The 15,236-nt window shown below is 49.4% G+C and overlaps 1 protein-coding gene across 2 annotated transcripts in view; it reads right to left on the bottom strand.

Annotated features, from left to right (window-relative positions):
• Positions 1–989: 989 nt before the first annotated feature.
• LOC140710627 (zinc finger protein 585B-like) overlaps positions 990–15,236 on the bottom strand; it is a 32,973-nt gene continuing 18,726 nt past the window's right edge. For both annotated transcript variants that reach the window (XR_012091729.1, XM_073012841.1), the window contains exons 2-6: positions 13,982–14,087; positions 11,183–11,224; positions 5,212–5,337; positions 4,437–4,532; positions 990–3,098 (exon numbers count right to left, since the gene is read on the bottom strand). Coding sequence is in view for 1 of the 2 variants with exons in the window: in XM_073012841.1 (XP_072868942.1) it covers positions 5,245–5,337; positions 11,183–11,224; positions 13,982–14,087 (241 nt within the window). In the remaining variant the exon portion in view is untranslated. The remainder of the gene's footprint in view (positions 3,099–4,436; positions 4,533–5,211; positions 5,338–11,182; positions 11,225–13,981; positions 14,088–15,236) is intronic.

The raw sequence follows: 15,236 nt of genomic DNA, 5'->3' as shown, positions 1-15,236 counted from the left end.
ATCACCTGGGGTCAGGAGTCTAAGACTCAACCTGGTCAACATGGTGAAACCCCATCTCTACTAAAAATACAAAAATTAGCCAGGCATGGTGGCGCATGCCTATAATCTCAGTTACTTGGGAGACTAAGGCAGAACTGCTTGATCCCGGGAGGCAGAGGTTGCAGTGAGCCACGACTGTGCCACTGCACTCCAGCCTGGGTGACAGAGAAAGACTCGCTCTCAAAAAAAAAAAAAATTTCATGGCCAGGTGCAGTGGCTCACGCCTGTAATCCCAGCACTTTGGGAAGCCAAGGTGGGCAGATCACCTGGGGTCAGGAGTCTGAGACCAACCTGGTCAACATGGTGAAACCCCATCTCTACTAAAAATACAAAAATTAGCCAGGCATGGTGGCGCATGCCTGTAATCTCAGTTACTTGGGAGACTAAGGCAGTAGAACTGCTTGATCCTGGGAGGCAGAGGTTGCAGTGAGCCACGACTGTGCCACTGCACTCCAGCCTGGGCTACAGAGAAAGACTGTCTCTCAAAAAAAAAAAAAAAAAAAAAAAAAAAAAAGTTCCTGACCAGGCGCGGTGGCTCACGCCTATAATCCCAGCACTTTGGAAGGCTGAGGCAGGCGGATCACCTGAGGTCAGGAGTTTGAGACCAGCCTGACCAACATGGAGAAACCCCATCTCTACTAAAAATACAAAAAAATTAGCCGGGTGTGGTGGCACGTGCCTATAATCCCAGCTACTCGGGAGGCTGAGGCAGGAGAATCGTGTGAACCTGGGAGGCGGAGGTTGCAGTGAGCTGAAAGCACACCACTGCACTCCAGCCTGGGCAACAAGAGTGAAACTCTGTCTCAAAAAAAAAAAAAAAAAAAAGGTTCCTGAGCTGAACTGCTGAATTTTTTTTTCTTTTTTTCTTTTTTTTTTTTTTGAGATGGAGTCTCACTCTGTTGCCCAGGCTGCAGTCCAGTAGCGCGATTTTGGTTCACTGCAAGCTCCGCCTCCCAGGTTCACACCATTCTCCTGCCTCAGCCTCCCGGGTAGCTGAGACTACAGGCACCCACCACCACGCCCGGCTAATTTTTAAAATTTATTTTTATTTTTTAGTAGAGACGGGGTTTCACCGTGTTAGCCAGAATGATCTCGATCTCCTGACCTTGTGATCTGCCTGCCTCGGCCTCCCAAAGTGCTGGGATTACAGGTGTGAGCCACCGCACCCAGCCGAACTGCTGAATTTCTGAGGTGAAGACCACCTGTTCATCTCCATCAGCTTTCTAGGGTGAGACCCAGCCAGGGGTATTTTTAAAGTTCCCCAAGTAATTTCGGTGTGGATCATCAATTAATTAGCAATGTCCTTAACAAATGCTTGACAAAGAATCCTTGTCCTGATCCAAAGAGGGATTAAAGGAGTGTCCCCCAGAGCTTCTTGAAGAAACATGGACAAATGAAATAACAGCTCTTCTCCCCGTGGGGTTATACTGAGTACAGCCCATTAGGCAGAATGGAGCCGTATTACACGGCCTTGAAAGAAGAATGTAAAAGTCATATAAAAGGTCATACACCAGGCTGGATAGTAGAGTAACCAGATGCAAGACGTAGACAAAGCTGACACTAACCTCTAAGATCGGCCAGGCACAGTGACTCACACTTGTAATCCCAGCACTTTAAGAGGCCGGGGTGGGAGGATCGCTTGAGCCCAGGAGTTCAACACAATCCCGGGCAACATCGTGAGACCCCATCTCTACTAAAAAATGTGGAAGATAAGCCAAGTTTCTTTCTTTCTTTCTTTTTTTTTTTTAAAGAGACAGGGTCTCACCCAGGCTGGAGTGCAGTGGTGTGATCATAGCTCACTGCAACCTCGACCTCCTAGACTCAAGCAATCCTCCAGCCTCAGCCTCCCAAAGTGCTGGGACTATAGGTGACAGCTGCCATGCCTGGAGGGTTTAGTTACTTCTGATTCTATTACTGGTGCTAGCTGACCTTCGATTTTTGTTTCTCTGAGATGGGGTCACGCTCTGTTGCCCAGGCTGAAGGATCCACAGCTCATTGTAGCCTCAACCTCCTGGGCTCAAGTGAACCTCCCTCCTCAGCCCCCTGATTAGATGAGACTACAGGCACATGCCACCATATCCGGCTAATTTCTGTATTTTTAGTAGAAACGGGATTTCACCATGTTGGCCAGGCTGGTCTCGAAGTCCTAACCTCATATGATCTACCTGCCTCAGCCTCTCCAAGTGCTGGGATTACAGGCGTGAACCACCATGCCTGGCCCCTGAATGAGCGTTTAATAGAAAAGATGCTGCCAGCTCCAAATAACCCAGCCCCTTCATTTTCTACAGAAGAAACTTGGTGATCAGCATGAAACAATGCCACGCGAAGGTGAGCTGGGAGGGAGACAGCAGTGATTTAAACTCATCAAGTTGGCCAGGCGCAGGGGCTCACGTCTGTCATCCCAGCACTTTAGGAGGCCGAGGCAGGCAGGTCACGAAGTCAGGAGATCGAGACCATCCTGGCCAACACAGTGAAATGACATCTCTACTAAAAATACAAAACTTAGCCAGGTGTGGTGGTGCGCACCTGTAGTCCCAGCTACTCGGGAGGCGGAGGTTGCAATGAGCCGAGATCGCACCACTACACTCCAGTCTGGGCAACAGAGGGAGAATCCATCTCAAAAATAAATAAAGTCATTAAGTACACTAAAGGACAGGAATGGCTTTCACCAGTTTGTGGGTGTGAAGAAGAGAATGGGGACTAAATTATACGTGTAGCAAATATGTTTTTGAGGCATTTCACAGTGAAAGAAAAAGATGAAAAGAACAACAAATGGTACAAAATAACAGCTGTTTTAACAAAGGGCAGATGAATGAATCTCTGAACACAGGAGAAAGCCTGTTTTATAACCACAGGGAAAATACTGAAGATTCTACCGGAAGACTTAGCAATCGAGGTCTTAGTGGGGACAGCAGAGCAGAATCAAAGGACAAAGGAAAATAGACGGTCAGGCATCTGGCTCATGCCTGTAGTTCCACCTACTTGGGAGGCTAAGGCAGGAGGATCGTGCGAGCCCCGGAGTTTGAGACCATCCTGGACAACATAGGGAGACCCCATCTCTACAAAAATGAAAAAAAACAAAATGAGCTCAGTGTGATGGCATGTGTCTGAAGTAGCAGCTACTCAGGAGGCTGAAGTAAGAGGATTGCTTGAGTCCGGGAGTTGGAGGCTGCAGTGAGCTACAGTCACAATCCATTGCATTCCAGTCTGGGTAACAAAGCAAGACCCTCTCTCAAAAACAAGAAAAAAGAAGGCCAGGTGCGGTGGCTCATGCCTGTAATCCCAGCACCTTGGGAGACAGAGGTGGGAGGGTCATCTGAGGTCAGAGGTTCAAGACCAGCCTGGCTAACATAGTGAAACCCCATCTACACTTTAAAAAAAAAAAAAATTAGCTGAGCATGATGGTGGCATGTGCTTGTAATCCCAGCTACTCAGGAGGCTGAAGCAGAACAGCTTGAACCTGGGAGGCGGAGGTTGCAGTGAGCCGAGATCGTACCACTGTACTCCAGCCTGGGCAACAGCCAGACTGTCTCAAAAAAAGAAAAAAAAAATAGAATATGCCTTTCTCTAAAATCCGGGGACAGGAAAGGAATCGTGTAGTTATGTGTGCAGGTGGCAGGATCACTAAGGCATCTCAGGGTTTAGGGCCAAATGTCCACAGCTGCTTGCAAAGATGCCAGGCTTTTTTTTTATTTTTTTATTTTTTTGAGATGAGTCTCGCTCTGTCACCAGGCTGGAGCACAGTGGCGCAATCTCGGCTCACTGCAACCTCTGCTTCCCAGGTTCAAGGGATTCTCCTGCCTCAGCCTCCCGAGTAGCTGGGACTACAGATGTGTGCCACCACACCCGGCTAATTTTTAGTAGAGACGGGGTTTCACTGTGTTAGCCAGGATGGTCTCAATCTCCTAACCTCATGATCCGCCCGCCTTGGCCTCCCAAAGTGCGGGGATTACAGGCGCGAGCCACCGTGCCCAGCCAAGATCCCAGGCTTTTAAGAATAGTTGCCTGAAACAAGAGGACATCCGGCAGGGTGTCATGGCTCACGCCAGTAATCCCAGCACTTTGGGAGGCTAAGGCAGGTGGATCACCTGAGGTCAGGAGTTTGAAACCAGCCTGACCAACATGGTGAAACCCAGTCTCAACTAAAAATACAAAATTAGTCAGGCATGGTGGCACACGCCTGTAATCCCTGCTACTCAGGAGGCTGAAGCAGGAGAATGGTTTGAACCTGGAAGGCAGAGGTTGCAGTGAGCTGAGATTGCACCACTGCACTCCAGCCTGGGCGACTAAGACTCCATCTCAAAAAAAAAAAAAAAAAAAACGAGAACATCCATGGGTTCTGCTTTGTAGACTTCCAGAAGCCTCATCCCGCGGCCCCCTGCAGGCCACTCACTCACCTGGGAAGCTCCACGTCCTTATCTCTTCCTCCTCCATCCATGGCTCCTTCCCCTGCTCCAAACTGGAGATCACAGCTGGTTTGCTGACTTGACACCCTGTTCAGGAGAAACAGTTAAAGGATTTGTGCTGAGCCAGCTGGGCCTTCCAAGCAAGCAGACAGTTCAGCCTGCAAAACAAACGGTGGACGTCTCAGCCACAGAAGAGCTGTTTCGCTTGGCCGGTAACTTCACAAGGACCCCAGGTGGGATCGAGACTCTTTGACCACTGAAACCCAAGGCCAAGCACTTTTATTTTTGACACAGGGTCTTGCTCTGTTGCCCAGGCTGGAGTGCAATGGCACAATCACAGTTCACTGCAGCCTCAACCTCCTGCACTCAAATGATCCTCCCGTCTCAGCCTCCCAAGTAGCTGGGATTACAGGCATGCATCACCACCCTCAACTAATTTAATTTTTTAATAGAGATGGGGCTTTGCTATGTTGCCCAGGCTAGTCTTGAACTCGGGCCTCAAGTGATCCTTCCATTTGAGACTCACAAGTATCTGGGACTGCAGGCACATGCCACCATGCCTGGCTCATTTTTTAATTTGTATAGATCGGGTCTTGCACCTGTGGCTCAAGCAATCCTCCCACCTTGGCCTCCTGAAATGCTGGGATCACAGGCATGAGCCACCATGCCCAGCCTAGCACTTTTAGTGTGTGAGCAGTTCCCCAGTTTTACACAACTAAGGAAAAGAGTTCATGTAACCCGAGGACCACAGGGAAGTCTTCCTCACCCAGAGAGAGCAGGTGGCTGTAGTTCTCCAGCATCACATCCGGTACAGGGTCCTCCGCTCCAGGTCCAGCTGCTGCCACTCTTTCTGGGTGAAGCCCACAGCCACGTCCCTGAATGACAGTGACCCCTGGAACAGCACGTGGCTGATGAATGTGGAGTGGCTGGCACTGGGTACCATGGCAAAGGCATAGAGGAGATTGCTCTTACTACCTTCTGAGGTCAGCTCTCCCCCTGTTAGGTAGGAAGCTGAGCACGCCCCTAACTTTGTACTACACTTTGTGGAAGAGAAAAAATATATAAGAAAAAATATCTCGGCCGGGTACAGTGGCTCACGCCCGTCATCCCGGCACTTTGCAGGGCTGAGATGGGCGGATTGCTTGAAGTTAGGAGTTTGAGACCAGCCTGGCCAACATGGTGAAACCCCGTCTCTACAAAAAGCAGATTAGCTGGACGTGCTGGTGGGTGCCTGTAATCCCAGCTACTAGGGAAGCTCAGGCAGGAGAATCGCTTCAACCCAGGAGGCATAGGTTGCAGTGAGCTGAGATCCTGCCCTTGTACTCCAGGCTGTACAACAGAATAAGACTCCATCTCAAAAAAATCTCACTACTGGATCTCCATTCATTCCTTCAATGATCAAGCACCTTTCAAGGACCTGGCACGCTGTCAGTGTTCTACCAGGTGCTTGGGGTCAAGGGCTAAACACAAAATCGTTCCTGTTCTAAAGGTGCTTAGAAGTGTTGCTGCAGATGAACACATGAAGAGAGCTGTACCGTAAGACTACACTGTAGGCGGTGGTAGACATGTGGTTACATACAGAATGGACACAAGGAAGACAGCAGCCAGATCCAACGTACTGTCAAGTGAAGCTTCCTAGGAGGTCACGGGCGAGCAGAATCATGAAAGATAAACAGAGTGATCTGATGTCTGAAGGATATTCCTAGCAAGAGGCCTGGCATGGGCAAAGGAGGCACGGAAAAGTCTGGTAGGAGCCACAAAGAGAACGAAAATGCAGGGTGTAAGGTGTGTGCAGGAGAGGGAGAGAGTGCGCCAGCAGCGGGTAGAAGGGGCTGGTTTTTTCCCCCCCCGTAGGAAATGGGGACTCCCACCTCACAGTATTCAAGGAGGGGAACTACAGATGATCTGATGTGGAAAAAAGGTGGGAGGCGCCAGACGAGAGGATAGCAGGAGCTAAATTAGCGCAGGATTCTAATCCTCAATGTAAGCTATGCTCAACATTAAAACAGCAAGAGAAATGCAGAGAAGGGATTCCACAGATGCAGCACAGGGCTTGGCCTCCTCCACCCCTCCCATCCCCTCTCTCCATGAATTAAAGACCCCCATTTAAACATTTTTAATTTATACCTTTTAGAAGAAAACATAAGAGGTGTATATATATATATATATATATAAAATACATATATATTATCTATTATATCTATATATTATATATAGATATATATATACACACACATACAGAGTTTGTTTTTTTTTTTTTTTTTGGAGTGTGTTTTGCTCTTGTCACCCAGGCTGGAGTGCAGTGGTGCAATCTTGGCTCACTGCAACCTCTGTCTCCCGGGTTCAAGCGATTCTCCTGCCTCAGCCTCGTGAGTAGCTGGGATTACAGGCATGTGCCACTACGCCTGGCTAATTTTGTATTTTTAGTAGACACAGGGTTTCTCCCCCTTGGTCAGGCTGGTCTCGAACTCCTGACCTCAGGTGATCCGCCCGCCTCAGCCTCCCAAAGTGCTGGGATTAGAGGTGTGAGCCACTGCCCCTGGCCTTAGATCTTTTTGAGACAGGGTCTGTCTCTGTCCAGGCTGGAGTACAGTGGTGTGATCATGGCTTGCTGCAGCCTCTACCTCCTGGGTTTAAGTGACCCTCTCGCCTCCCAAGTAGCTGGGATTACAGGCATGTGCCACCACACCCAGCTAATTTTATTTAAATTTTTTGTAGAGGTGGGGTCTCACTATGTTGTTTAATGAAAGTTTAGATAATTTGAGGCCAGGCAGGTTGGCTCACATTTGTAATTCCAGCACTTTGGGAAGCCGAGGCAGGTGGATCACTTGAGGGCAAGAGTTCAAGACCAGCCTGGCCAACATGGTAAAACCCCATCTCTACTAAAAATACAAAAGAATTAGCTGGGCATGGTGCCGGGCACCTGTAATCCCAGCTACTCAGAAGGCAGGAGAAACACTTGAACCCGGGAGGCAGAGCTTGCAGTGAGCTGAGATCGCGCCACCGCACCCCAGCCTGGACGACAGAGCAAGAGTCTGCCTCAAAAAAAAAAAAAGAGGGTTGGGGTGCTTTTGTCACTGCAGCGGAGCTAAAGGGGGGATGCTGGGTAGAAAGGGCTGCAGTGGGCGCCCCGGACACAGGCTGCTGGGGTGGTGAGGGATGCTCACAGGCAAATGGGTGACCCAAAGTGTCCCCAACGGTGGGACAAGCATGTGCAGAGGAGGGGCAGGAAGCAGGGCACAGCCCGGGGGCAGCAGCAGGGACCGGGAGCTATGTGGGAGGGGGAGAGGCAATCCACAAAGAAGCCCAGCTCTCCAATCACCCTGAGGAGCCTGGGTTCTCTTCCACACTCCGATCTCTAGAAAACTTATCACCAAGGGCTAAAGGCTGCTGAAGCCAGTGACTGGTTTTGTTTTTTGTTTTTTTTTTTGAGATGGGGTCTCACTGTGTTGCCCAGGCTGGAGTGCAGTGGTGCAGTATCGGCTCACTGCAACCTCCGCCACCTAAGTTCAAGTGATTCTCCTGCCTCAGCCACCCAAGTAACTGGGATTACAGGCACACACCCAGCTAATTTATGCATTTTTAGTAGAGACAGGGTTTTGCCATGAGGCCAGGCTGGTCTCAAACTCCTGACCTCAGGTGGTCTGTCTACCTCAGCCTCCCAAAGTGCTGGGATTACACGCATGAGCTATCATGTCAGATGTCTATGTAGTATATGTACATACATACATATATATAATGTAGTTCACATATGTCTATATATACACAATGTCTAGTTTTTATACATATACAACGTCTACATAGTTAATACATATATCTTTGTAATTTCTATGTAATTTATTCATATATGATTTCTATATAAATATATAATGCCATGTAAATATATAACTTCTATAGATATGCCTCTCATGGGTGTATACATGAAATAACATGTGAAAAGCACAGACCACAAAAGTGCTGGACAGACAGCGTTGAAACGGGTCATTGTCATCTTCAGTGCCCAGATTGTCCTAACAGGGAGTCATTCCCAGTGGCACTTGGCTTCCTCTAAAACAGTGGCTTCCGTCTGGGCGCAGTGGCTCCCGCTTGTAATCCCAGCACTTTGGGAGGCCCAGGCAGGCAGATCACAACGTCAGGAGATCAAGACCAGCCTGGCTAACACAGTGAAATCCCGTCTCTACTAAAAATACAAAAAAATTAGCTGGGCGTGGTGGCGGGCGCCTGTAGTCCCAGCTACTCAGGAGGGTGAGGCAGGAGAATGGCGTGAACCCAGGAGGCAGAGGTTGCAGCGAGCTGAGATCTCGCCACTGCACTGCAGCCTAAGTGCAGACTCCACCTCAAAAAAAAAAAGTGCTTCCAAGGAAGACAGCAAGTTCACAGGGCAGGTGTGGCTCGCCACCTTGTTCTAGCCTCTTCCACTGCTCTGAGATATTTCTGGTGTGAAACACCCAGACATCCCTGGCTTCACAAAGCACAAAGAAACCCAGGCTCTGTGAGCGTTTTCCTTCCTGGAGTGGACAGTGGTAAAGTTCACGAGGCCTCATCTTCCTCTGAGACCAACCCCTTCCTGCCCTGTGCACAGCTGCCCGGACAGAGGGCCTAATACACCTGAGCCAGGCTGGACCAATGGAATCCTCCCCAGAGAGCTTTCAAACTGGATCAGTGAAAGGAGGCTCAGTCCCTCACCGCGGCAGAACGTGCAGCTGTGAGGAGACGAGCTGTGGCTACGCTATTTCTGGCCACATAGACAAAGTCAGCCTGAGAAGAAAGTTACAGAAGCAGAGAACAGGGAACAAGAAAGATTCCTGGCGATACCTGGGTTGCCAGATGCCTCTGGAGCCCGACTGCACACCTGCTCTTCCCAGGGCTTGCGTGCTGCCTTATAGATTTTTTTTTTTTGTTTTGTTTTTTTGGAGACAGGCTCTCCGTCTGTCACCCGGGCTGGAGTCCAAAGACATGATCACAGCTCACTGCAGCCTCAACCTCCTAAGCTCAAGTGATCCTCCCACCTTAGCCTCCCGTGCAGCTGCGAATACAGGCATGTGCCACCACGCCTGGCTAATTTTTGTATTTTTTGTAGAGATGGGGTCTTGCCACATTACCAAGGCTGGTCTTGAACTCCTGGCCTCAAGCAATCCTCCTGCCTCCGCTTCCCAAAGTTCTAGAATTACTTTTTGTTTTTTTTAATCCTAACCTACTTCTAGTTGGATTTCTGGCTCTTACAACTTCAAGATTAGAACTTGAATTAGAACTTCTGACCAGTGCACTCCACACTCACACATTCCTAGAACCCGGGGTGAAGAGCGGAAGAAGGAGAAAGCTTCCAGACTGATGGAAAACACTGATGTCACCCACATGCAAAGAGAGCTAGCAGCCAAGGGGGCGGATCACCTGAGGTCAGGAGTTTGAGACCAGCCTGGCTAATACGATGAAACTCCATCTCTAAAAAAACAAAAACTAGCTGGGCATGGTGGTCCATGCCTATATTCCCAGCTACTCGGGAGGCTGAGGCAGGAGAATCACTTGAACCCGGGAAGTGGAGGTTGCAAGTGAGCCAAGATCATGCCACTGCACTCCAGCCTGGGTGACAGAGCCAGACTCCATCTCAAAAAAGTTTTTTTAATTTAAACACCATCATGGCAAGCAATTTCAGACCAGATCAGGCACGTTCCGGGGGGTGTGGCGGTAGACAGGGCAGGCCATTTCAAGAACACGCAGTTCATTCATTCGTTCCTCTAGGTAATGCAGTGTTACATCCAGGTCACTTGGCGCCACACGAGGCTGTCTCTGTAGGCCTGAGTGTTCTGCATCCTCAAACCAAACAAGCAGAACCACAGACGGCAGCTTTGGCATAATACCTGCTGTTTACCCAGAGGGGAAGAAAACTTGCAGGAGATTTGCTGTGGTGTTTCTTTCAAGGTGGTTGTTATTGAGGATGGGTCTGCTACATCTCGCATACAAAGATCAAATATATCTTTAAATGCCTGAAAGAGCCGTATTTCTCCTGAGAAGTAGACACGGTTGTCCAAAACAGACAACACAAGTCGTATATTAGATGGAATCTGCCTGCCTTTTTCAAGTGACAGGAATGTCAGATACAAATTTAACAGGCATTAGGCTGGGCGCAGTGGCTCACACCTCTAATCCCAGTACTTTGGGAGGCCAAGGTGGGTGGATCACTTGAGGCCGGGAGTTTGAGACCAGCCTGGCCAACATGGTGAAACCTCATCTTTACTAAAACTACAAAAATTAGCTGGGTGTGGTGGCAGGTGCCTGTAAGGAGGCTGAGGCAGGAGAATTGCTTGAACCCAGGAGGCAGAGATGATGCCACTGTACTCCAGCCTAGATGATGGAGTGAGAGACTCTTGTCTCAAAAATTTACAAGGCATCTCACAACTGCAGCAGCCTCTGCAGTCTCTCTACCCTGTCCTTCCCACAGCTGTGATCTTCCTTCCTTCCTGTTTTCACTGATCCTGACTTCTGTGTGCATTTTATCAGATTTTTTTTTTTTTTTTTTTGAGACAGAGTCTCACTGTCACCCAGGCTGCAATGCAATTTCACCACGTTGGCCAGGCTAGTCTCGAACTCCTGACCTCAGGTGATCTGCTCACTTTGGCCTCCCACAGTGCTGGGATTGCCAGTGTGAGCCACCACGCCCAGCCTTTATTTAGTCACATTCTTATGAGCATCCGAAATCCCTGCTGAAAAAGCACAGTAGAAAGAAATGCCACACTCACCTGGGCCATGGTTCTTCTTTGCTGTTGTGGGAAAGCAGACACCTGTGAAGGCAGACGTCGGGGTGGGGAGAGAGGATGTGAGAGGCCACGCTTGTCCAGGAGCTCCTGATCAACTGCTGGGACCACCCCACACCCCACCCCTCACGGGCACAGGTGGGAGAAAACCTTCTCTGAAGGGTCCCCATTATCAGAGCAAAGCCCTTACCTTGGAAATGTCATAGGGACTCACTCTTGTGAGGCCTGACTTGGATTTTTGTTTTTTGAGACGGGGTTTCACTCTGTCACCCAGGCTGGAACGCAGCGATGCAATCACGACTCAATGTAGCCTTGGACTCCCAAGCTCCGGTGATCCTCCCGAGAAGCTGGGACTATAGGTGTGTCACATGCCCAGCTGATTTTTAAATGTTTTGGTAGAGACGAGGATCTCACTGTATTGCCCAGGCTGGTCTCAAACTCTTGGGTTCAAGCAATCTGCCTGCCTCAGCCTCCCAAAACCTTGAGATTACAGGGGTGAACCACCACGACTGACTGTTTTTCTTAATGAGTATGTGTATCTGTGTTTCAGTAATCAATGTGCAATTTTCTACAACCCCCACCCATTACCCAAAAATGTAATTATTAGAAATTTATTCTGAAGAAACAGCTGGACACAGACACTCACGCCTGTAATCACCACACTTTGGGAGGCCGAGGCAGGTGCATCACCTGAGGTCAGGAGTTCAAGACCAGTTTGGTCAATATGGTGAAACCCCATCTCTACTAAAAATACAAAAATCAGCCAGGTGTGATGGCACATGCCTGTAATCCCAGCTACTCAAGACGCTGAGGCAGGAGACTCTCTTGAACTCGGGAGGCAGAGGTCGCAGAAAGCCGAGATTATGCCGTACCACCGAGATTGAGCCGAGATTGTGTCGCTCCAGCCTGGGTGACAGAGCAAGACTCCATCCCCCAAAAAATATTGTAAGAAAACATTTTTAAGGGGATGGGGTCTCTGTCTGTCGCCCTGGAGTGCAGTGGTATGGCACAATCTCGGCTCCCTACGACCTGTCCCTGTAATCCCAACTACTTGGGAGGCTGAGGCAGGAGAATCGCTTGAGTCTCGCAGGTGGAAGTGACAGCTGTGATCGCACCACTATACTCCAGCTTGAGCAACAGAGTGAGACTCCGTCTAAAAAACCTCATTTTTTAGTGTGTGTGTGTATATATATGTATATACTTTATATATATATAAAAGCATATATATATGCCATATATATATGCTTTTTGTAGAGTCAGGGTCCTGCTATGTTGCTCAGGCTGGTCTTGAACTCCTGGCCTCAAGTGATCTTCCCGCCTTGGCCTCCAAAGTGCTGGGATTACAAGCATGCACCACTGTGCCCGGCCTGTTTCTTGTTTGTATACATCCACTACAAACTAAAGCACATGTAATAAGTTTGTAAACATACATCTATAAAGAAAAAATTCCAGGCCAGGCACAGTGGCTTAAGCCTGTAATCCCACATTTTGGGAGGCCAAGGCGGGTAGATCACTTGAGGTCAGGAGTTTGAGACCAGCCTGACCAACATGGTGAAACCCCAGCTCTACTAAAAATGCAAAATTAGCAGGGCATGGTGGCTCACACCTGTAATCCCAGCTACTTGGGAGGCTTAGGCAGGAGAAGTGCTTGAACCCGGGAGGCGGAGGTTGCAGAAAGCCAAGATTGTCACTTAAAAAAAAAAAAAGATTGGTTCCCCCCCACCCAAAAGAAAGCAAATTCTATGGCTTGACTATAGTGTAAGAGTTTATTTACTCAAGCTTGTTCAACCCACCTTATTTTGTTGTTGTTTTGGTTTTGTTTAGCAGCCTGAGGCCATGGCTTTTAGTTTCTGTTTCTACTGCTAAGTGGAAAAGAGGGATGAGGAAGGGGCTTTACTGGCCCAATCAGAAACACAAACTAAGAAGCTATGACTGTGTTCTCTCCCTTGCACAACCCTGGTTCCATCGTGGTAGAAGCCAGGTCCGGAGGTGCCAGTGGGATGGGCAGAGCGGACGCTTGGGCTGCGCAGGCAGGAGAGGATGATGGGAATTGCAAATGATCCAGAGACAGTGTGGGCCAGGCTTGTCCTCTGAGCACCAGGGACATGCTCTGGCCCTGAGCCCGCAAACTTGCACTCCCTAAAGCAAGATCCTCTTTCTCCTCCTAGCAAACTTTCCGCTCAACTGAAACCTAGATGATCCTTCGACGTGACCGCCCAGGTTTGCGCTGAGTTTGCGGGCTGGGGCCATTTCAGGTACATGGACCTTGGGGTTTTTTATGGAGTTTTACTCTTGTTGCCCAGGCTGGGGTGCAGCGGCATGATCTCAGCTCACTGCAACCTCTGCCTCCCGGATTCAAGTGATTCTCCTGCCTCAGACTCCTGAGTAGCTGGGATTACAGGCACCCGCTACCACACTCAGCTAATTTTAGTATTTTTAGTAGAGACAGGGTTTTGCCATGTCAGGCTGATCTCGAACTCCTGACCTCAGGTGATCCGCCCACCTCGGCCTCCCAGATTGCTGGGATTACAGGCAAGAGCCACCGTGCCCGGCCCCAGGTACACAGACGTTGGGAGCTGCCACCCTCCACGTGGCCCTCCGGCTTCAGCCCTAAGCTATGTGAAGAGGTCTCAGAACTGGGGTCTCGCTCTCCAAAGCAGATTCCTGCTCCCCGCTGCCAAGTTCTTCTTCACAGGAATGTTTTACTCCCGGCATGCCTGGGCCTCGAACACTTGGGCAAATGCACTTGGCTGTCAAGGCTCCGCTCCCCTACTGAGAACTTACCTTCAGGTGGGGACTCCAGCTCCAGCCTCTGCAGACCGGGGTAGAAACAAGCTTGAGGTGCTGAGAGGAGGGACCCACCTTCCTGACAAAGTTCAGTCCTGAGCTTCTGCAAAGACACGAGGAAAACCCGAAATTACAATGACGCAGTGAGGCCCACAAGAAAACATTAGCACACCTGTCACCTCAGCACTTTGGGAGCCTGAGGCAGGAGAATCGCTTGAGGCCAAGGAGTTTGAGACCAGCCTGGTCAACAAACACCCCGCCTCTACAGGGGGAAGAGAAGACATTAGCAGGGTCCCTTTACCCCGATAGAGAGAAACCAATCGGTGGCAGAAGGGAAAGTCAGAAAGCCTGGAACATAAGACGGAGTCCATGCGGTTTCCGGCTTTGAAAATGGAGGGACCAGCTGGGCACGGTGGTTCATGCCTCTAATCCCAGCACTTTGGAAGATTGAGACGGGTCTCTACTAGAAATACACTGCAACCCAGGAGGCAGAGGCTGCAGTGAGCCGAGATCACACCACTGTACTCCGGCCTGGGTGACAGAGTGAGACTCTGTCTCAAAAAAAAAAAAAAAAAGGGGGGACCCCGTTAGAAAGCAAGCTGGTGGGCTTAGGGAGCTGAGTGTGGCCCCCAGCTGACAGCCAGCAAGGAATCAGGGACCTGAGTCTTAAAACAGAATTCTGCAAACCACCTTAAATGCACTTAGAAGCAGATTCTTCCCAGAACCTTCAGCTAAAAGCCCAGTCCCAGCCTACACCTTCCTTTGAGCTGGATGCTGCCTAGAGCGTGGAACCCATAGGCGAGGCTGCCAGGATTTCTGACCTCCCAAACTCTGTGTTAGTAAGTGGGTGTGGTTTTAGTCACCAAATGAGTGGCAATTTATCATACAACAATAGAAAATTACTACAGGCCAGGTGTAGTGGCTCACGCCTATAATCCCAGCACTTTGGGTGGCTGAGGCAAGTGGATCACTTGAGGTCAGGAGTTTGAGACCAGCCTGGTTAACATGGCGAAACCCTGTCTCTACTAAAAATACAAAAATCAGCCAGGCATGGTGGTGCATGCCTGTAATCCCAGCTACTTGGGAAGCTGAGGCAGGAGAATCGCTTGAACCCAGGAGGCAGAGGTTGCAGTGAGCCAGGATTGCACTGCTGCACTCCAACCTGGGTGACAGAGTAAAACTCCATCTCAAAAAAAAAAAAAAAAAAAAAAAGACAAAAAGGCAAGCATAAAAGCAAACCTGAATACCAAAA

The sequence above is a fragment of the Chlorocebus sabaeus genome, chromosome 28, assembly GCF_047675955.1.
Source record: "Chlorocebus sabaeus isolate Y175 chromosome 28, mChlSab1.0.hap1, whole genome shotgun sequence".
Classification (NCBI taxonomy): Eukaryota; Metazoa; Chordata; class Mammalia; order Primates; family Cercopithecidae; genus Chlorocebus; species Chlorocebus sabaeus.
This window is presented reverse-complemented; position numbering and strand designations above follow the sequence as displayed.